The sequence below is a fragment of the Canis lupus genome, chromosome 16 (genome assembly GCF_048164855.1).
Source record: "Canis lupus baileyi chromosome 16, mCanLup2.hap1, whole genome shotgun sequence".
Lineage (NCBI taxonomy): Eukaryota > Metazoa > Chordata > Mammalia > Carnivora > Canidae > Canis > Canis lupus.
The window spans coordinates 18,066,913-18,086,366 of NC_132853.1; the positions used below are offsets into that span (position 1 = coordinate 18,066,913).

The window sequence follows — 19,454 nt, forward strand, 5'->3', positions numbered from 1 at the left end:
GTTACGGGGCGGCCCGGGGGGTCGGGGGGTGTCCTCCCGGGGCGCGGGGGGCTGGGCCCCAGGAAATAAAGCGTGTTGACCGCCTCGCCTCGCGCTCGCTGCCGCCGCTCTCGCCGCCGGCCCCGCCCTCCGCCGCCACACTTCCGGCGGGGCTGCGACCGCGGAGGGGCGCGGGCGGGCGGCCGCTGGGGGTGGCGGGATAGGCTGGGCGCGGCCGCCAGTGCGCTCGGCGCCGTCAGGTCCCTGCGGTCCCCGCGGGCCCTCTGCCCCGCCGGCGCCATGGGCAATTGCCACACGGTGGGGCCCAACGAGGCGCTGGTGGTCTCAGGTGAGAGCGCGGCGAGGGAGGTGGGGCCCGCGCGCCGGCGCCGGGGGGTGTTGGGGTGCGCGCGCTGCGCCCTCCGTGGTCGAGGAGGGGGCTCGGGGCGGGGCTGCGGGGCAAGCCGGGGCGGGCTAGGCCAGGGGAGGGCGCGGGGGGCAGTGCGGGGAGCGGGGCGCGGGCGCTGGGCCTGAGAACCTTGCAGGGGGAGCCCCCATTCTCACGCCTGCCGCGCCCTCGGGACGCCCCCTCCCCCTGCGTGTGTGCTTGTGTTTATTCCCTCCTTTCTCTGCCCCCTCCCTGGGCACCGTCTCCTCTCCTCTACTCCACCGTGGCCTGGGGGTCCTGAACTGGGGGCGGCCGTGGTTCCCAGAACACAGCGGCCTGGCTGGATTCCAGCGCCCGGGCCTCGGGTTGGGTCTCGCAGTTTGGAGGGTAGGTGCCTGCCTGGGGCGGGGCCCCGGGACCGGGATCCTTGGGCTCCCGTTAATTCTGAGCAGGTTGGGGCTTGCTGGGGTTTCCTGGCACTGCCCGCCCCGGAGATGCGGGTGCGGCCTCTACAGGTTGAGAAATTGGGCTCTGGGCTGTGTCGCCGATTGCAAAATGCTACAGGCTCCAGAATTTCTCGGAGCTTCCGCGGGGGCTTGCGGAGGACTGCCGAATTGGGAAAGGGAGAGATATCTTTGCCTGCAGGCTGCTTTTTAAATTGTGTATTTGGTACCTTGAAAGGTGGCTGAAGCCTTTGAAGCCACCAGCGTGTGCAACACCTAGCTCACAGGTGCCGGGGAGGGGCGTTGTTTCCTGACAGCTTAGAGCCCCAGAGCTGCAGGAATCCTTCAGGTCTTCCCACCATTGCCAATTTCCAGCCTGTGTACCAGTTCTTAGGGTTGGCCGCAGAAGCGGGGGGTGGGGTGGGGGGGGGGTGGACTAGACCAGGGTTTGTAGCTGTGCCTTGGGGAGGTGTGACAAATCTGTTGGGAACTTTTACCCCAGAACATGGCCTCTGGCTCAGTTTGCACCTCAAAATCAGTCTGTCCCCCACAACTGGAAATCTCCACTCTTCCTGACCAGGACCCTGATAAGATAGATAAGACCGGAGCAGATAAGACCAGAAGTGGCCTTGGGGTTAGGAGGGAGACACTCCCCACCCCACCCCCCACCCCCAGTCAGAGAACACTGACACCAGACTTGCACCCATCTCCCAGGCCGCAGTCCTAAAGAGGACTTTTTGAACCTGAATCTGCACCGCTCTTTGTTTCTCTTGTGGAATTTCTCTCTGGAAGCCCAGACCCTGGGCTGAGGAGACGAAGGCTCCAGTCCTGTCCTTGTGGAGAGCTTTGAGACTGAGAAGTGAGAGCAACACCTGATGTGGGCTACTCTGTACCTTCCACTTGCTGGAAACCTGGTTTTCTGGCCAGAGGCCAGTGCAGTGCTAGCTTCAAAGGTGTTTTAGAGGTGGGGAGAAGAGGCTGTGCTGAGAATTGAGGGTGGAGTCAAGGAAGAATGGGAGAGAAGAGGGGAGGATAGTGCCCAGCATAACAGTACCTGGGGATTTGAGATGATCCAGCAAGGATGCAGCTCTCTCCTACACGAAGTCCCAGCAGAGCAGAGCAGTCACTCCCAGCCCCGCCCCTACCTGGCTGCTTAAGCCTCATCCAAAGTCTGGAGGCCGAATTTGGGAAGGATGCTGATAGATACATCTCTGGTCATCTTCTCCACCTGAAAAGGCTGGAAAATTTTCAGGTTGTCGTACCTCCCTCCTTCACTCTGTAATATAAAACCTTTTTTCTCAGTTTCTACTGTCAGGAATTTAAAAGGGGAATCCAAACACTGTACACTTTTCTCTCATCTCTACAATAGGGTCAGAGGTTCTTAACCTGGGGTTTGGGGGTAGAGTTTAGAGGTCTGTGCATTTGGATAGGGAGAGACGTGCATTTTTATTGTCACCGACCTTAATCGAAATTTAGCATTTCTTCATATTGTAAATGTCATCCACAACCCGTGATAGTATCAGTAGGTATTTTCCTACCACACCACAGTTTTTGCATTGTACCTTCAAAATCATTCATGCTCATCGGGATTTTGAAGTTAAGCTAGTTATTAAATCTACCACTAGATCTTATTATTTAATGTTTTACTGTATCATACATATTATCATGTATTACGTATCATGCATTTGGTTATTTTGATACTTTGGCAACTTTCAAGATAATCCATTTCTTATATATTTTATGCCTTTATGAACATTCCAGCATTGCTGGACTACTAAAGGGGATTGTGGCTCAAAAAAGGCTGAATCCCCCTTGTATGGTTGTCTGGAGGAGTGAGAAGGTAAAAGAGAGGCAGGAAGGAGGGCAGTATTTCTGAGGAGGAAAAGAGCCCATGCTGGATCTGGAGGGGCTGAGAGTGGGGCAGAGGTTATCGTGGGATGTTGTATGATTCTTCAGCGTGGGTGAAGACAGGGCAAAGGAAAGTAAGCTGGGTTAGAAAAGGTGAGATAAAATTAGGAGAAACTTCCGGGTCTAAAAAGAGTGAGAACAAGGGAGGTCAAGGAAGGGGCACCTAAGTGTTCTCTTTGGGGAGTGGTGCTCAGACAGCATGACCAGAAATTGGGAAAAGATGCCTTCCAGGGGAGGCGGCTGCTGGGGGTGGGGCAGGCTGGCCAACCCAGCTTCCTGTTGTTGCTACCCCTGGGAACCTGGCCATGTGTCCTTGGCCAAATCCCAGCTTAAGCGGTGACAGCCTCCTCCCAAGGTCAAAGACTAAGTTAAAGATAAAGGGTGGTCACCCCCTTCCCCACTCACTTCCCTTCCCACCACTACTTCCCCTGTCCCTAGCACATGGAGAAGTTCCCTGGAGCTGGCCGGAGGCTGCTAGGCCCCAGTCCTCACCAGGCCAGAGTGACCCTTTCAGTTTCTGTGGATCCCAGGATGGCTTAGGTTTCAGATTGACTGCTTGCCCCTGGAGGCCTCCTTACCCCACTCCCCAGGGCAGAGCAGCCTGCAATAGCTTCCCTTGAGCCTACAGCCTTGTGGGCCAGTATTTCCACCACTGAGAACTGGACTGATCTCCTCTTCCCACCCCTACTCATACCGCAGGGCTGCTCTTTGCTCCTGGACTTCTGGAGGGGCTCCTTGTGACTGGGTACAGCGGCAGGCCCCGGGGACCAGGTGGGCAGCTGAGTGAGCCTTCTCTGATACCAGCTACGCTGCCAGAGGCCCTGCACTCCCGGGGCCCATTCTTTCACCTCCACCTGTGCAGAGCTCCTCTCTGTTCCCTGTTTTCTCTAGGGTTTTTTGTTGTTGTTGTTTTGTTTTTTAATTTTATTTATTTATTTGAGAGACAGGGAGCACGGGAGCAGGGGGAACAGCAGAGGGAGAGGGAGAAGCAGACTCCCCACTGAGCAAGGAGCCCGACACGGGGCTCAGTCCCAGGACCCCGAGACTGTGACCCGAGCCGAAAGCAGACACTTAAACCAGCTGAGCCACCCAAATACCCCAGCCCCATTCTCTCTGTTGTCTCTCTTTCCCTTGTTGGCTTCACCACCCACTCAGACCTGGACTCCAGAGCTGCACTGATATGGTAGCCACTAGCCACTTAAATTTAAAGTAATTAAATTATAAAATCGGTTCTTCAGTCACACCAGCCAAATTTCAAGTCTTAGTAAGCTAAGCACATGTGGCTAGTGGCTGCCATATTACACAATGCATCTATAGGACATTTCCCCCCTCACAGAAAATTCTCTTGGACAAGATCTCTCTGGAAGTTACTCTCTGACATCAGCCATCATGCCTTGCCTAGGTCACTGCAAAAGGCTCCTGCCTAATCTCCTAGACCTCCCCACCCCCATCTTCCTTGTGCAAAGTGGTGTTTCTAAAATGTAGATATAATTTTGTTGCTCCCCAGCTTCAGTCTCTGTGTGATTCCCCCATCACACACACACACACACAGCTTCTTGACCTGATACCTGAAACACCCTATGATCTGCCCTCTCTGCTGTGGGTCCTCAGAGACACTGTGACCCAGCTACATGAAACTACCCCTAACCCTCGGCTTTTGGGGGCACACACTCTAAAGCTTTCCTGAAAACTCAAGTTTGTGAATACAGAAAATGACAACACCCATTGGCTTTTTCCCAAATCACATTTCCTTTGAATCATCTATTTCCTGTGCATTTTTTTTTTTGCACTGCAAAGAAACTGCCCCTCTAGCTTTTATTAAACTTTTCTTGAACTTGATGAATAATTTTGGCATTTGCAGGACAGTTCACAACAAGAATTTCAAGAATTGGAGGCGCCTGGGTGGCTCAGATGGTTAAGTGTCTGCCTACAACTCTGGTCATGATCTCCAGGTCCTGGAATTGAACCCCACATGGGGCTCCTGCTCCGCCTCAGCGGGGGAGTCTGCTGCTCCCTCTCCTCTACCCCTTCCCCTGCTTATGTGCTCTCTCTTTCTCTCAAATGAATAAATAAAAAAATCTTTAAAAAAAGAAAAAGAATTTCAGGAATTGGTTTTTCTCATTTCTGCATAGACAGTATGCCGGACATTTCTACAGTTGGGGCCAGATGCAACATTCTGTTAAGTTTATAGTTTTCAGGCACCACTTCCTTTTTTTTTTTTTTTTTTTTTTTTTTTTTAAATTTTTATTTATTTATGATAGTCACACAGAGAGAGAGAGAGAGGCAGAGACACAGGCAGAGGGAGAAGCAGGCTCCATGCACCGGGAGCCCGACGTGGGATTCGATCCCGGGTCTCCAGGATCGCGCCCTGGGCCAAAGGCAGGCGCCAAACCGCTGCGCCACCCAGGGATCCCAGGCACCACTTCCTTTTGAAACCTTCTCCCTTTGTCTCTACTTCTTCTGTGGGTACCACAGGCTGGCCTTTTTTTGAGGCCTTGTCTTCTCCATTCACTCTCCTGCCCAGGGGTACAAAGTCACCCTGAAGCCCTGGGAATAGAGAACCAGCCTTCCTGAGATGTGTCTGCTGGGCATGAGCAAGGATCCCATCTTGGCTCCAAGATTCCTGCCTCCCATCAGCTTCCCAATGCCCCTCATCCCTTCATCCCCCTGTGTTCCCTTTCTGCCTGCACATGCCCTGATAAGAGGGAAATCATACAGTAGTATGGTTATCTCAGGAAATTTTCCCACATACTTCAAGATGGGAACTGTAGCTTCATTTCTGAATCCCTAGCACAGAAACCTATTCTGCTTGTTTGCTAAATGAATGGTTGAATGAAAGTTGAAAGTTTTTCCTGCTCACTCCTGCCCACTGACTTCTTCTGTTCTCTGAAAGCACATTCAGAACCATTCATTGGATGTCCTCCTTTTTTTTTTTTCTAGGATGTCCTCCTTTTTATGTAAATTACCCATCCACCGAACTAGATTCCCAGGGCTTAAGAGCTCTCTCATTTCTGTGCAAGCTCAGCACCCATTCAATGGGAGTTGTCAAGTGTCAGAGCGGGTAGAGCCAAAATTGCTGTTGGAGGGATGCAGGGCAGACAAACCCAAGAACTGACTGACCAGCAGTGGTTTGTTTTGCTCTCCAGGGGGCTGTTGTGGCTCTGACTATAAACAGTACGTGTTTGGCGGTTGGGCCTGGGCCTGGTGGTGTATCTCCGACACTCAGAGGTAAGGGCTCAGGGCCCCCCGGGAACCTGGTGTCCAAGTGGGCAAGGGAGAAAAGGATTTCCAGGCTTCCCCCTCTTCACCCCACAGTCAGCTGGAGCATCCACCACTTGCCACATTCCATCCTGGGGGGTGGGGCCTCCTAAAAAGCAGGTGAGATGGGTGGCACAGGGGTCCACGGGGCCCATTTGGGCACCATCCCCTTAGTAGGGATGCTTTTTTCCACTGGAGACATCACTTGTGTCCCAGAGAATTCGAGGTCATGCCCACGCAGAATCCTCATTCCCTAAGTCTCGCTCGGTTATTCACGAAACCTGCCTGGATTATCCTCCCTGTGGAGACCCACAGAGGCTGCAGAGATCTACCCACCCACACCCGCCCTTGCCTGCGCAAGCCCGGACAATGCAGGCAATGGCTGAAGAGCAGAGAATGGATCCACGGTCTGAAGCAGCTCTATGGCTCCATGGCAGTGGCCGCTTACAGACAGGGGGAGGGGAGCTAAGGAATGGGTGCTGGGCCAGACAAAATAGATCGGGACCTCTGCAGTCAGTCTGGAAGGATTCGCCAGGGGAAGGGACATTTCAGCGGGCTCTCCTGGGAGCTCCCCTAGGACCCTCAGCACCCCCAGCAGGCCCAGACTTGGCCCGGGCCTCTCCTGCCTCCCTCACTGCTCACCAAAGAGGAGATGAAGCATGCCAGCCACTCTTCCACCATCACCCCCTTCCTGACTAGGCCCAGATCCTTCCAGGCCAGGACCCAGGCAACAGGGGTAGCCGAACTGGAAAGCTGTGAGAGGGGAAGTGGTGGTCACCCCAAAGGGAAGCAGTGGGGAAAAGCCCTGTGGCCTGCACTGAGCTGCCAGTGCTTGGGACCCCAGGGAAGCCAAGGGTGTCAGCTAGGGTCAGGGGCATGGGAAGGAGGTCCACTTTTTAACCTCACTGATATCGCAGTCACCCCCTCTTCTCTTTCCTCACTTTGCTCTACCTGAATAGAGGGATCCTGTGGGACTGTTAGGGCCCAAGGCCAAAAGTGTCAGAGAGTAACCAATACTGGTCACAACTTCCTCTCAGGAGGTTGCTAGGCCCTCTTGAGTATACCAGTTGGCCATGTTAGAAGCCATGGGGTGCCCTTTCCAGAGGCACTGCCACCCCACCCACAGGACATGCAGTCCTGTGATCACAGAGTATCTTGTCCAAATATCTTGACACACAGCTGGGCCTGAGGGTTTGCAGCTAAGCCAGACACTTGTCCTGCATAGGCCTCCACCACTAGGGCAAGATCCCTGCAGCCCTTTTTCTACCTTCTTGGCACCCCCTCTTGCTTCTTGCTGCAGGAAGCAGACAGAGCTCCAAGACGGGGCCGAGCTTCTCTGACAGCAGGTTTGCAAGTAAGGAGTGGAGGGCTTGGGACCTCATCCTAGGAAACTGGTCTCACAAACCCAGGCTTAGCATTCTCCCTCTGGTCCCACTTGCTGGGGAGTCTGAGCCTGTAGATCTTGCCCTTCGTGGGCCCTGTTTCTGAGGGAAGCCCCTTCCCCGACCCCTGGCCTATATGAAGGACATCTCTACAAGCTGGGGCTTATATTTCCCTAGGCCGGCAGGAGCCTCTCCAGTCAAAGTAGAGGGTTTTTTGTTTTTTTTTTGTTTTTTTAATTTTATTTATCTATTCATGAGAGACAGAGAGGGGCAGAGACACAGGCAGAGGGAGAAGCAGGCTCCCTGCAGGGAGCCCCATATGGGACTCGATCCTGGGACTCCTGGATCAGCCCCTGGGCTACAGGCGGCGCTAAACCACTGAGCCACCCAGGGATCCCAAAGTAGAGGCTTTTAATCCAGCCTGAATTCCAAGCCTCCCTTTCCGCAGCCACCCTCCATGTGCCCCACCTCCGCTGTCAGCCATTCCTCTCCAGGCTCAATGAAGTCCCTCTTGCTGCACTTTGCTGCCATGTCCTGTACCATCCTGAGGCCCTCACGTGGCAGCTCTCTCCCTTACCTGAGTGAATCCTCCACCTCTGGCATCTGAGCTGCAGCCTCCTGTCTTCCCTCCTTCCTTCCCTCCCTCTCTCCTCTCTCCCTCTCGCCTCCTTCCCCAGAAGAGAGCTTGGTGGGTTCCTGTCTGAGCCAGGCATAGAGTCCTCTCAACCCAAGAGTGCTAGTATTAGGGGCTTGATTGAAGGCAGCCTTTGCATGTCTGCATGGCCAGAGCCCCTCTGACAGGTAAGGGCAGGGCTCCTCATGGTCTACTGCTCCCATCCCCTGGTCCACCTGCCTCTGCTCCTTTGTCCTCAGCCACTGCCCTCCCTTCCTCTGGTCTCAGGAAACGTCCCACACTGCACACAGCCTAGCTTCTGCCCAGCCACCCTGCACACACACATCCCGTACCACTCACACACATGTGCTGCACTAGGGAGGGTCGGCTGGGGTGGGCTGAGCAGCTGCACAAGGCCCTTTGCTTTTTTTGCCATAATTCTCCTCTGCCTATGCCCAGCTTCGGAAATTCCAAAGTGAATTATTCCATCACCTCCCAGTTGTCCCTGTGAATATCCTGGCAGGGACACACTTCCTCCTTCAGCCTCCCTTGACACTTAGCCCTCCAAATCAGAAAATCCCAGCGTTTGTTGTTGTTTTTTTGGTTTTTTGGTTTTTTTTTGGGGGGGGGGGGGCTTTCCTGGACCAAAATTGCCTTCTTAGTGATATATAGCACAGACCCAAGCAGGATTAAGTATTTGCCGTGGCTCGTTAATCCCCAGCATGGCATTTCCTGCCCAATTTCTGGAAACACAGGTTTGCCTGTGTTTAGAAGGTAGAGCTGAGGCTGAGTCTCCCAGACTGTGCCAGAACTGTCCTGGGAAAGTGAGGTGGTGGGCCACCTGGGCACCCAGCTCACAGGCCTTCCCATCTCAGGTCATAGGCCCAGGGCATCAGCAGGCTTTTCCCCCAGCCCAGCAGCTCCTCTCAGGCGGGTATGGGGGCTAGGGAAGATATTCAGAGGCCAGCAAGGGGGTTTCCTATGTCCCCCTACAGTCCTAGGCCGAGCTGGCAGGAGAAGGCTAGAGTACGAAGAGCAGCCTCCCCTGCCCCCAGGCATCAGGCATCATTGCTTGTCTGGTAACCACTGTGTGTGTTTGCTGTGTCCCCTCCTACCCCTCCTGTCCCTACCTCTCCCTCCCCCTGGCTGCTCCTCAGACTGTCTCTGGAGGTTATGACCATCCTGTGTCGCTGTGAGAATATTGAGACGTCGGAGGGGGTCCCGCTATTCGTAACAGGGGTTGCACAGGTAATAACCCACCTGCTTCCTCCTCTGTGTCTAACCTTCTCTCTTCCTGCCCTGCGGGGCCTGGCAGGCAGGAACTGGATGGACTCTCCTCCTGAGAGTGTGCCTCCCTCCCCTCTGCTCCCAGCTGTGCTGCTCTGGGTACCAGGATGGACCCCTATAGATCCCCAGCTCCCTTGCCCTCACCCACTGGGGCTGCTAGTGGGGAAAGAGCAAGGGATTCTGGAAGCTCTGCCCAAGTCTGCCAGTGGGTGTCCTTGGATGCCAAAGGGTAAGTTGAGGCAGGAGACACAGTGCCCTATGTGCCAGAACTAGGCTGTCTGGGTACAGAGGGTTCAGTCCAGCCACTCCAGGCACTGTGGAGCTCTCTTGCCAGCCCGACCTGTCCGTGCTGACATGTCAAGCCCTAGCACTCCTCCTCACAAGGCCAGAGACAGGTCCCCTGAAAAATTCTGTTCTACTAGCACCTTGGCCTCCTCTGATCTCCTTGACAGGCCTTAGCAAAATGAGTCCTGGCTTTTCCCTGCCCCTAATTTTTGTGCAAAAGCCTTTGAGGAAATCTCTTATCATTAGTTTTAGTTTCCTTATGTGTAAAATTGGGAATCCTGTCCTCTCTGTGCTTTGTAGGTATATGGGAAAGGCAGGTAAAGAAAGATGAGGACTCTGGGATTTTTGGAAAAGAAGTGCTGCAGAGGGGCACCTGGGTGATTCAGTCAGCTGAGTGTCTGACTCTTGATCTCAGCTCAGCTCTTGATCTCGGGGTCCTAAGTTCAAGCCCAGTGTTAGGCTGTACACTGGGCATAGCACCTACCAAAAAGAAGAAGTGCCAGAGAAACCCAAGCTTTATCGTGAATCCAGTCTCACTTGGAAAGGCTAGTGACCGTTGATGTCTCATTCTTCGTTGCCATGTAGCTGTAGCCAGTGAAACCCTCTCCCGAGCTGGGGTGTTTGGTGCCTCCCAGCACTCTCCTTGTGCTGTGCAGGCATTCACCTTCATTGCTTCACTCATCAGCTCTCTCTTGAGCTCCTTCCCATTCCTGGCACTGTGGATGCTGCAGTGAACATCAGAAAGCCCCTGCCCCCTCAGAGCCTTCATTCTGTGTCCTCAGACTGGAAAAGCCCTAACCATCATCTTACCCATTCCCTTCACTTGTATGAAATTGCCCTTCAGGCTTCTCAGGCAAAACCCTAGACCACCTCTCTCTTCCTCACCTATCTTGCTGGCTCCACTCAGGAAGGGAACCGTCCCCACCTCATCCACTCCTTGTAGCCTCAGGTGGGCAGGCTTCAGCACAGAGGCCTGAGCAGCTCAGAGCACCTTGCAGGGAACGGGTAGGGTCCCGGCCTCCCTCCACCTCTAGCTAAAGCAACCCCACTCCCTCTCCAAACTGCTACCTAGTTGGAACAACTGCAAATGCCCACATCCCTTTTAAGCTAGGTGATGTGGACCCTTGAGACTGTCTGGGCCAGGAAGCCCTAGTGTGACCTCAGCCCTCATTCCCTACTTGAGCCACCTGGGCCCAACCCCAGAGGATAGGCTTCAGGTCAAACCTGATGCCAGGTGAAGGGACTGAGCAGGACTTCCCTGGCAGGGGGCCGACACAGGATCACCTCCATCTTGGTCCAGCATCTTGGTCTAGCATACTCCTAGCATACCTAGCTAGTAGGCAGAGGTTTCTGGGCAGCCTCCCAGGGCATCTTGGGGTACTGAGCAGACCTGGTGAACAGGTGAAGGCCCCTGAGGGATGTTCACATGGCACCTGTGGACAACCTGCACAGCACAGCCTGGAGTACCAGCACTTACATGTCATTCCCAGGACACACACACATCCACTCCCCCACACCCCCACACACACAGCTACACCTGGACCCTACCCACTGACCCAGACCTCCCACTACCACTTCTCTACTTTCCCCGTGCTGCAAGCCAGGCTGATCTGAGCAAAGACATGTGTGCCATGGGTAGCACATTGCACCCACACTGCTCTGCCTTCCCACCCATCTTTTCACATACTCCTCTGACTACAGACCCTCAAAGCATCCTCCCCACCCTCTGCAGCAGGATCCCTGGCCTGTCCCAGCTGGAGCAGTGAGATATTGGACTCTCCCCACACCCCAGACCCTGGGCCCCCAGACCCATGCCCCTGTTTTGCATTTCTTGGCAGGATTTCCCTAGAGATTATGACGTTGCAGCCCCGCTGCGAGGACGTAGAGACGGCCGAGGGGGTAGCTTTAACTGTGACGGGTGTCGCCCAGGTATAGTAACTCAGCAGCCCCGCGCATGTCCGTTGAGCTGCCTCGTCCTTGTGCTGGGGTGTGGGGGGAGGAGGAGAGGACAGCAGCCAGGGGCAGTCTCTCTCCAATGCCCCCGCCCCCAGCCCCCTTCCAAGAGAGGGTCATCACCACTGGAACGTGCTCACTTGGCCCCTTGGCTACTCAGCAGGACTAACAGATACCCCTTCTCTCCTCAGCGGGCCCACGAGGGACAGAACCAGTGCTGAGGGCTCCTGTCTCACTAACCCCACCCTATTCTTTGCAGGTGTTGGAAGGGCCATGTCCCAGAATCCAGGCCTTCCCTATTCTCTGGGTACGGGGTCTAAAAGGGTGGGGACCAGAGGGCAAGGCCACACGAGGCAGAGGAGCTCTCTCGGAGGTTGCTTAGTATTCTATTCCCAGCTCGGGGTCTGAGTGAGGGGCTTCCCACCCTAGACTTCACGGGGCAGCAAGGTGCAACCGAGTTAATAGGCCTCTGGTGAGGGAGTGGTTGGTTTAGGACTTCGGGAAGGAAAGGCCAGAAGACACCCCACCTCAGTGACGTCCCCCTGGACCTGTCTCCTGCCCTGTCTAGGCGACCTTCCCTAGTCTGTATATCTGTGTCCCTATTGCTCATTCTCCTTTTCACCCTCTCTGCCTCTCAGCTTGCAGGTCTCCTACCTGTGGGGAGCCTACGGGGGGGAGTTGGCTAATGAGGGAACAGTGAGTGGGCTGAGGGGTGGGGAGATGAGCCCCAAGCAGAAAGGCCATGTCTAGGCCTGAGGCTGCCATTGAAGATAAAATGTGTCAGTGTAAGAATTCCTTGTATGCTCTCCCCACTAGAGGCCTCAGCCAGACTACCCCTCCTGGCCCCTAGGCCTCCCGGTCTGAACAAGGAGGGGAGGGGCACAGCCACCATCCTCCACTCCTCTGGGTCTGGGGCCTCCACCTGCCCCCCTCCAGCCTGGTTCAGGCACCTCTGTGACCACTGGCAGGTGAAGATCATGACGGAGAAGGAGCTCCTGGCCGTGGCCTGTGAGCAGTTTCTGGGCAAGAACGTGCAGGACATTAAGAACGTCGTCCTGCAGACCCTGGAGGGGCACCTGCGCTCCATCCTCGGTAAGGCCCCGCCCTGCCTCCAGACACCTCTGCTGCCTTTGAGGAACCTCACAGGCTCTCCAAACCCAAGCCAGGGAGGGGCCCAGGGCATGGCAGTCCCACCAAGACTCTCTTTCAAAACTTCAGGGACCTGGGATCCCTGGGTGGCGCAGCGGTTTGGCGCCTGCCTTTGGCCCAGGGCGCGATCCTGGAGACCCGGGATCGAATCCCACGTCGGGCTCCCGGTGCATGGAGCCTGCTTCTCCCTCTGCCTGTGTCTCTGCCTCATTCTCTCTCTCTCTCTGTGACTATCACAAATAAATAAAAATTAAAAAAAAAAAAAAAACTTCAGGGACCTGAGGGAAGGGGAAGGCATTGGTATGGGGGGCAGGGGCTGCCAGTCTGATCAGGCACCTGGGATTGCTTGGGACACTTGTCCTCAACCAGCCTGGGCTCTGCAGGAGGTGACTCAGTGTCAAATGCTGTGAAGAAGAAACCCCAGGAAGACCCAGCTCAGACTGTACAACGTGTGCAAACACTCAGACCGCTACTTGCATGCCTCTTCCCTGTCCCAGTGGGCTGGGCCGCCAGGAAGCCAGCCTGTGATTGCTCTGTCCCCAGGAACCCTGACCGTGGAGCAGATTTATCAGGACCGGGACCAGTTTGCCAAGCTGGTGCGGGAGGTGGCGGCTCCTGACGTCGGCCGCATGGGCATTGAGATCCTCAGCTTTACCATTAAGGTGACATGTGATGGGAAGGCTGCAGCCCACTTCCCCACATGCCCCTCTGGGTGCTTGGCACTTTTGTGCCTATTACAACTCCCAAGGATGACTCCCCCTTCCCTCCCAGGACGTGTATGACAAAGTGGACTACCTGAGCTCCTTGGGCAAGACGCAGACCGCTGTGGTACAGAGAGATGCCGACATTGGGGTGGCCGAGGCCGAGCGAGATGCAGGCATCAGGGTACACCAGCTTTCCTTCCTGCCCCTGGGGCCAGGATTCTCAGGGGCAGCAGGGCCTTGGTTACCTGGGGGGCCCTCAGCACCTGCCCTTGTTGTTGCCAGGAAGCGGAGTGCAAGAAGGAGATGCTGGATGTGAAGTTCATGGCAGACACCAAGATTGCCGACTCCAAGCGAGCCTTTGAGCTACAGAAGTCAGCTTTCAGTGAGGAAGTCAACATCAAGGTGAGGCGCCATCAGGTATCCCAGGTTGGGGATTAGGGGCCTGGCAGCCAGCCTCTAATGTCCTACCCATCCTCCTGCCACAGACCGCCGAGGCCCAGCTGGCCTATGAGTTGCAAGGGGCCCGGGAGCAGCAGAAGATCCGGCAGGAAGAGATTGAGATCGAGGTTGTACAGCGCAAGAAGCAGATCGCAGTGGAGGCACAAGAGATCCTTCGCACGGACAAGGAACTCATTGCCACGGTGCGCCGCCCCGCCGAGGCTGAGGCCCATCGCATCCAGCAGATCGCCGAGGGTGAAAAGTGAGCACCCTGGCTGTGGCGGGGTGGGAAGTAGTCAAGCTCCCCTGTCGTCCACACACACCATCAGCTTTCCCAGTCCCAGCTTGGAAGCCACTTCTCCCTGTGCCTGCTTTCTGACTGTGGATTGGAAGTGACCTGCCTCCCCTGTGGGAATGGTGCTGGGAAGACTAGATGAGATAAAGGGGGCTCCAGGGCCTGGTATGGTACTTGGCTCAGTGGGCATCCTGGCTAGCTCCCTCTCCCCTTCTCATCCAGTAGCCAGTGGCCTCCCCCTGGCCAGAGCCAGAAGGCCAGGGTAGTTAGTTCCCTTCCTAGGTTCCCCACCCCGACACCCATCAGGGCAGAGGGCTTGAGGCAGAGGGCCCTGGCACTTGGCACTGATCCTGCTCGGCCTGAATTCCTGCAGGGTGAAGCAGGTCCTCTTAGCACAGGCAGAGGCCGAGAAAATCCGCAAAATCGGTGAGGCGGAGGCAGCAGTCATCGAGGCGATGGGCAAAGCAGAGGCCGAGCGAATGAAGCTCAAGGCTGAGGCCTACCAGAAATACGGGGATGCAGCCAAGATGGCACTGGTGCTGGAGGCCCTGCCCCAGGTGAGGCCCCCCCGCCCTGGGGTGGGTCTGAGGGGGCCTTGTCAGGAGCACAGCCACAGGCTGGCCAGAAGCATTGAATGCAGAAGTACTCAGCATCAGGGCAGGAACCCTACAACAGGCACAGGCTCACCTGGCCCACTGGGTCTCCCTGACCATGGCTTTCAAATAAGAGCCACCCAAGCTGCGTTGGGGTTGCATGAGGTAGAAGAAGGTGGGAAAGATACCAGACAGGGCAGATGGACAGAGTCAGAGCATGCTCTCCTCCCACCCCACCCTGCCTCCTAGATTGCTGCCAAAATCGCTGCCCCACTGACCAAAGTCGATGAGATTGTGGTCCTCAGTGGGGACAATAGCAAGGTGACATCAGAAGTAAACCGACTACTGGCGGAGCTGCCTGCCTCTGTGCATGCCCTCACCGGCGTGGACCTATCCAAGGTGAGCGCCCAGCTAGCTGCATGTGGAGCCATCCCGGGCCCCAGAGCCGAGGCCTCATGACGTCTCCCCTCCTTGCAGATACCCCTGATCAAGAAGGCCACCGGTGCACAGGCATGAAGGCCTGTACCCCTCAGCAGCCGTTTTACTACCACAGCGACAACGGGAGCGTTACTGACTCTGGTGCCTTATTTTGTAGGGACCAGAGGTGCTGCGTGTCCAGGCCCTCTCTGGCTGTCTTCCCTTCTCTCTTGTCTCTGGCCATCTCCTTTTCTCTTTTTCCTTCCCACACCTTCACTTCCACTGCCACACTCATCAGGTCTGTCTCCCCCACCTCGTGTCCACCTCTGTACATCTCTTCCTTCATCTATCTGTCTCTGTCTCTGCTCCCCCCTACACATCCTGTAGTTTAGGCTGAAGTCGTTTATTATAATCACTGTCTGTGGGGGGTAGTAGCCCTGCTGCTCCTCAGAATCCTGGTGCCTTGAAGTGCTCTGTGCATCGTCCATCCTCCCTGTGGCCCTTGCCAAAACTCGGCATGGGTGCAGAGGGTCTGGGTAGGATGGCCACCCTCTCCTCTCCTGGCCTGGTCTTCCTGGCCCTACCCCAGGAAGTCCCCAGCCTCTCCCATTCCGACCCCCGAGGCCTAGCTGGCCACTGCCCTCCCCAGCCCCAGGCCTGCTCTCATACCTTACCTCTCTCTCCCCACCTAGGGGCACAGGGGCAAGGCCTCCTGTCTATAGCAGCTCCCTCACTTTACTACTGCCTTAGGAGGCCCCTGCTTGTGCTCAGGGAAGTCCCCTTCATGGACATGTCCCTACTAGGTGGAGTAGGGCTTGGTCCCAACTCTGTTAAGCCTTCCTGGGATCCGGGTCTAGCTCTGTTGGGGACTGGAAGGTGTGTAGACCCTCTTCCTACTAGGGCTGTGCTGTCCTGGACATTGGGCTAGGCCCTTCCAGTGGTTAGGGCTGTGCCAACCATGTACAGAATTGAGTGCTGTAGACTGGCCAGACTCCATACCCCTTATGCCATCTTTCCTTCTGACCAGAGTGATAGGGTTCCAGCCATGGGGAAGCAGTCCAGTCCTCTGTCTCCTTGCGCTATCGGAGACAGAAGAGCCCAGGGCCCAAGCATCCTGGCAGGGATGCTGTGGGTGTCAGTTGGTTCCAGTCTCCCACTTCTGGCTCTGCCCCAGCCTGTGTAGCTGTTCCTGCATGTGGATGCTGCATGTCGGGTCTGGGGCTTGGATGCTGCACTGCCCCGCTGCCTGTCCCTTCTAGTAAAATAAAGATCTGTTATGCCTATGCCCTGTATTGTGTCTTCTGTGAAGGGGGAGACTAGAAAGCAAGGACTAACTGGGTCCCTTACCCATATGCCCATTCAGCCTAAAGGCTACGCTTTGTCTGTTCTTCCCCATGACAGCCACTGGGGGGCATCAGCACACTGGCCGTGTCCCCAGTACTGCTCCTGGGGCTGGGAGGCCACTGGCCCAGGTGTTCCTCCCAGATGAGAGCCTTGGGAGACCTGGCTCCTTTGTAGACAGAAGATGGGGGAGCTGCCAGATTCACCACACTTCTTTGCCGGTCCTCAGCCCCACTCGGTAATGAAGCCCATTTGTCAGGCTTAAGAGCATGAACTCTGAGGTCAGACTGCTATCACGTGTGTGATCTTGAGCAAGTAACTTCACCTCTCAGGGCTTTCATAACCTTTTTTTTTTTTAAGATTTTATTTATTTATTTTAAAGATTTTTATTTATTTATTCATGAGTGACACAGAGAGAGAGGCAGGCTCCATGCAGGGAGCCCGATGTGGGACTCCATCCCGGGACTCCAGGATCACCCCCTGGGCCAAAGGCAGACACTCAACTGCTGAGCCACCCAGGTGTCCCAGGCTTTGTTTGTATTCTTATTCGTTACAAACTTACATAATGTCTGCTATGTGCCAGTCATTGCCCTAGATGGTGCGGAGACTGCAGTGAACCATACAAAGCCCTAGCTTTTAGAGCTTACATTCACATGGAGGTAAAGAACAGCAAGTTTGGGGGCAAGTGAAATTTTAGCATGTCAAAGGAAGGCCTCATTGAGAAGGTAGCACTGATGAAAGTAAAGAAATACGCCATGAGTAAAGAGTGTCATGTCCAAAGTCTCTGAGATAGAATGTGTGTGTGGTGTGACCAAAGACGAGCAAGGACAGTGTATCTGGAAGCAAGTGAATGAGCAGCAGGGAGAATGGTAGTGGGTGAGGTCAGGATGGAAACCTGTTTGCAAAAAAAAAAAAAGAAAAAAAAGGAAACCTGTTTGCAGATCATGTGAAACCTTAGTGGGTTATATTTTGGCCTTGACTCTGAGGTAAGAAACTACAGAAGGCTTTTTTTTTTTTTTTTTTTTTTTTTTGAGAGAGAGAGAGAGCCAGGCAGGCAGAGACACAGGCAGAGGGAGAAGCAGGCTCCATGCAGGGAGCCCAATGCGGGACTTGGTCCCAGGACTCCAGGATCATGCCCTGGACCGAAGGCAGGCACTAAACCACTGAGCCACCCAGGAATCCCTACAGAAGTCTTTTGAAAGAAGAATGACATGGGGGTGGGCAGCCCGGGTGGTGCAGTGGTTTAGCACCGCCTGCAGCCCAGGGCGTGATCCTGGAGACCCTGGATCGAGTCCCACGTCAGGCTCCCTGCATAGAGCCTGCTTCTCCCTCTGCCTGTGTCTCTGCCTCTCATTCTCTCTCTCTGTCTCTATGAATAAATAAAATCTAAAAAAAAAAAAAAGAAGAAGAATGACATGGGGGTGCCTGGGTGGCTCAGTGGGTTAAGCATCTGCCTTCAGGTCAGGCCATGATCCTAGGGTCCTGGGATTGAACCCCACATCCAGCTCCCTGCTCGGGGAGTCTGCTTCTCCCTCTCCTGCCTGCCCCCCTCCCTGCTGTGTTCTCTCCTCCCCTCTCTTTCCCTGTGTCAAATAAATAAATAATAAAATCTTTTTAAGATTTTATTTATTTATTCATGAGAAACACAGAGAGGCAGAGACATAGGCAGAGGAAGAAGCAGAATCCACACAGGGATCCTGGGCTGCCCCCAATAAAATCCTTTAAAAGAACAAAGAAGGATGATGTGATCTGACACATCTAAAAAGTATCATTCAAGGCCTGAGACAATACAAAAAAGAAAGGAAAATCCTTTCCAAAAATGGTGCTGGAGGGCAGCCCCGTGGCGCAGTGGTTTAGCGCCGCCTACAGCCTGGGGTGTGATCCTGGTGACCTGGGATCGAGTCCCACGTCAGGCTTTCTGCATGGAGCCTGCTTCTCCCTCTGTGTCTCTGCTTCTCTCTCTCTCTCTCTCTCTCTCTCTCTCTCTCTCTTCCTGTGTCTCTATGAATAAATAAACAAAATCTTTTTTTAAAAAAGTGCTGGGGATCCCTGGGTGGCGCAGTGGTTTGGCGCCTGCCTTTGGCCCGGGGCGCGATCCTGGAGACCCAGGATCAAATCCCACGTCGGGCTCCCGGTGCATGGAGCCTGCTTCTCCCTCTGCCTGTGTCTCTGCCTCTCTCTTTCTCCGTGTGTGACTATCATAAATAAATTTAAAAAATAAAAATAAAAAAAAGTGCTGGAAAAAGTGTGTCTGTGTGGGGGAAAAATTCAATAACAACCTCTACTTCACTGTATATACAAAAACGAGTTCAAGATGGATCACAGGGGATCCCTGGTTGGCGCAGCGGTTTGGAGCCTGCCTTTGGCCCAGGGCGTGATCCTGGAGACCGGGAATCGAATCCCAGGTCGGGCTCCTGGTGCATGGAGCCTGCTTCTCCCTCTGCCTATGTCTCTGCCTCTCTCTCTCTCTGTGTGTGTGACTATCATAAATAAATAAATAATTTAAAAAATTTAAAAAAAAGATGGATCACAGACCTAATGTTAAAATTCAGATTGCAAAACTTATAGAATAAAAGGGGAATGTTTCTATGAGCCTCACAAAGGCTAGATTTCTTAGGACAAAACAGAGCAGTAACCATAAAAGAAAACTTGATAAATCAAACCATCAAAGTTAAGTCTATTCATGTGAAGAAACCTCAGAAGGACGCCTGAGTGGCTCAGCGGTTGAGTGCCTCCCTTTGGCCCAAGGAATGATCCTAGGGTCCAGGGATTGGGTCCCACACCCGGCTCCCTGCATGGAGACTGCTTCTCCCTCTGCCTGTGTCTCTGCCTCTTTCTGTCTCTCATGAATAAATAAAATCTTAAAAAAAAAAATCTCAGAAAATGAAGAGGCAAGCACAGTCAGAAAAAATACTCACCTATAACTAAAAAAGGATTTGCATTCTAATATAAAAAGAGCTCCTACAAATCAGTAATAGACAACCCCATATGAATATCGCTTTGAGGGACACCTGGGTGGCT

The 19,454-nt window shown here is 54.4% G+C and overlaps 1 protein-coding gene and 1 long non-coding RNA gene across 5 annotated transcripts; both read left to right on the forward strand.

Moving 5' to 3' along the window:
* The first annotated feature begins 142 nt into the window (after positions 1-142).
* On the forward strand, positions 143-16,375 carry FLOT2 (flotillin 2). Of its 4 annotated transcripts, XM_072779281.1 has the most exons (12): positions 173-328; positions 5,865-5,946; positions 9,129-9,219; positions 11,382-11,472; positions 12,465-12,588; positions 13,189-13,307; positions 13,417-13,530; positions 13,632-13,751; positions 13,835-14,049; positions 14,456-14,639; positions 14,925-15,074; positions 15,153-16,375. In XM_072779281.1, exons 4-12 carry the CDS (start codon positions 11,398-11,400, stop codon positions 15,189-15,191), a joined length of 1,140 nt encoding a protein of 379 aa, XP_072635382.1. In that variant the 5' UTR covers positions 173-328; positions 5,865-5,946; positions 9,129-9,219; positions 11,382-11,397; the 3' UTR covers positions 15,192-16,375. The 4 variants fall into 4 exon arrangements, with proteins under 4 accessions (XP_072635384.1, XP_072635381.1, XP_072635382.1 ...); XM_072779283.1 differs by lacking the exon at positions 9,129-9,219 and having other exon boundaries at positions 143-328; XM_072779280.1 differs by lacking the exon at positions 11,382-11,472 and having other exon boundaries at positions 169-328.
* On the forward strand, positions 3,415-4,817 carry LOC140606206 (uncharacterized). Its single transcript, XR_012008589.1, has 2 exons — positions 3,415-3,489; positions 4,580-4,817. It is a non-coding gene; the product is annotated as an uncharacterized lncRNA (long non-coding RNA).
* Positions 16,376-19,454: the final 3,079 nt, after the last annotated feature.

Excerpts from the sequence above, each read along its gene's own strand:
- FLOT2 (XM_072779283.1), top strand. The coding sequence starts at position 280 with ATGGGCAATTGCCACACGGTGGGGCCCAACGAGGCGCTGGTGGTCTCA. Across the intron at positions 5,947-11,381 it reads TGTATCTCCGACACTCAGAG|GATTTCCCTAGAGATTATGA; the intron begins GTAAGGGCTCAG and ends ATTTCTTGGCAG. Across the intron at positions 13,308-13,416 it reads TCCTCAGCTTTACCATTAAG|GACGTGTATGACAAAGTGGA; the intron begins GTGACATGTGAT and ends CTTCCCTCCCAG.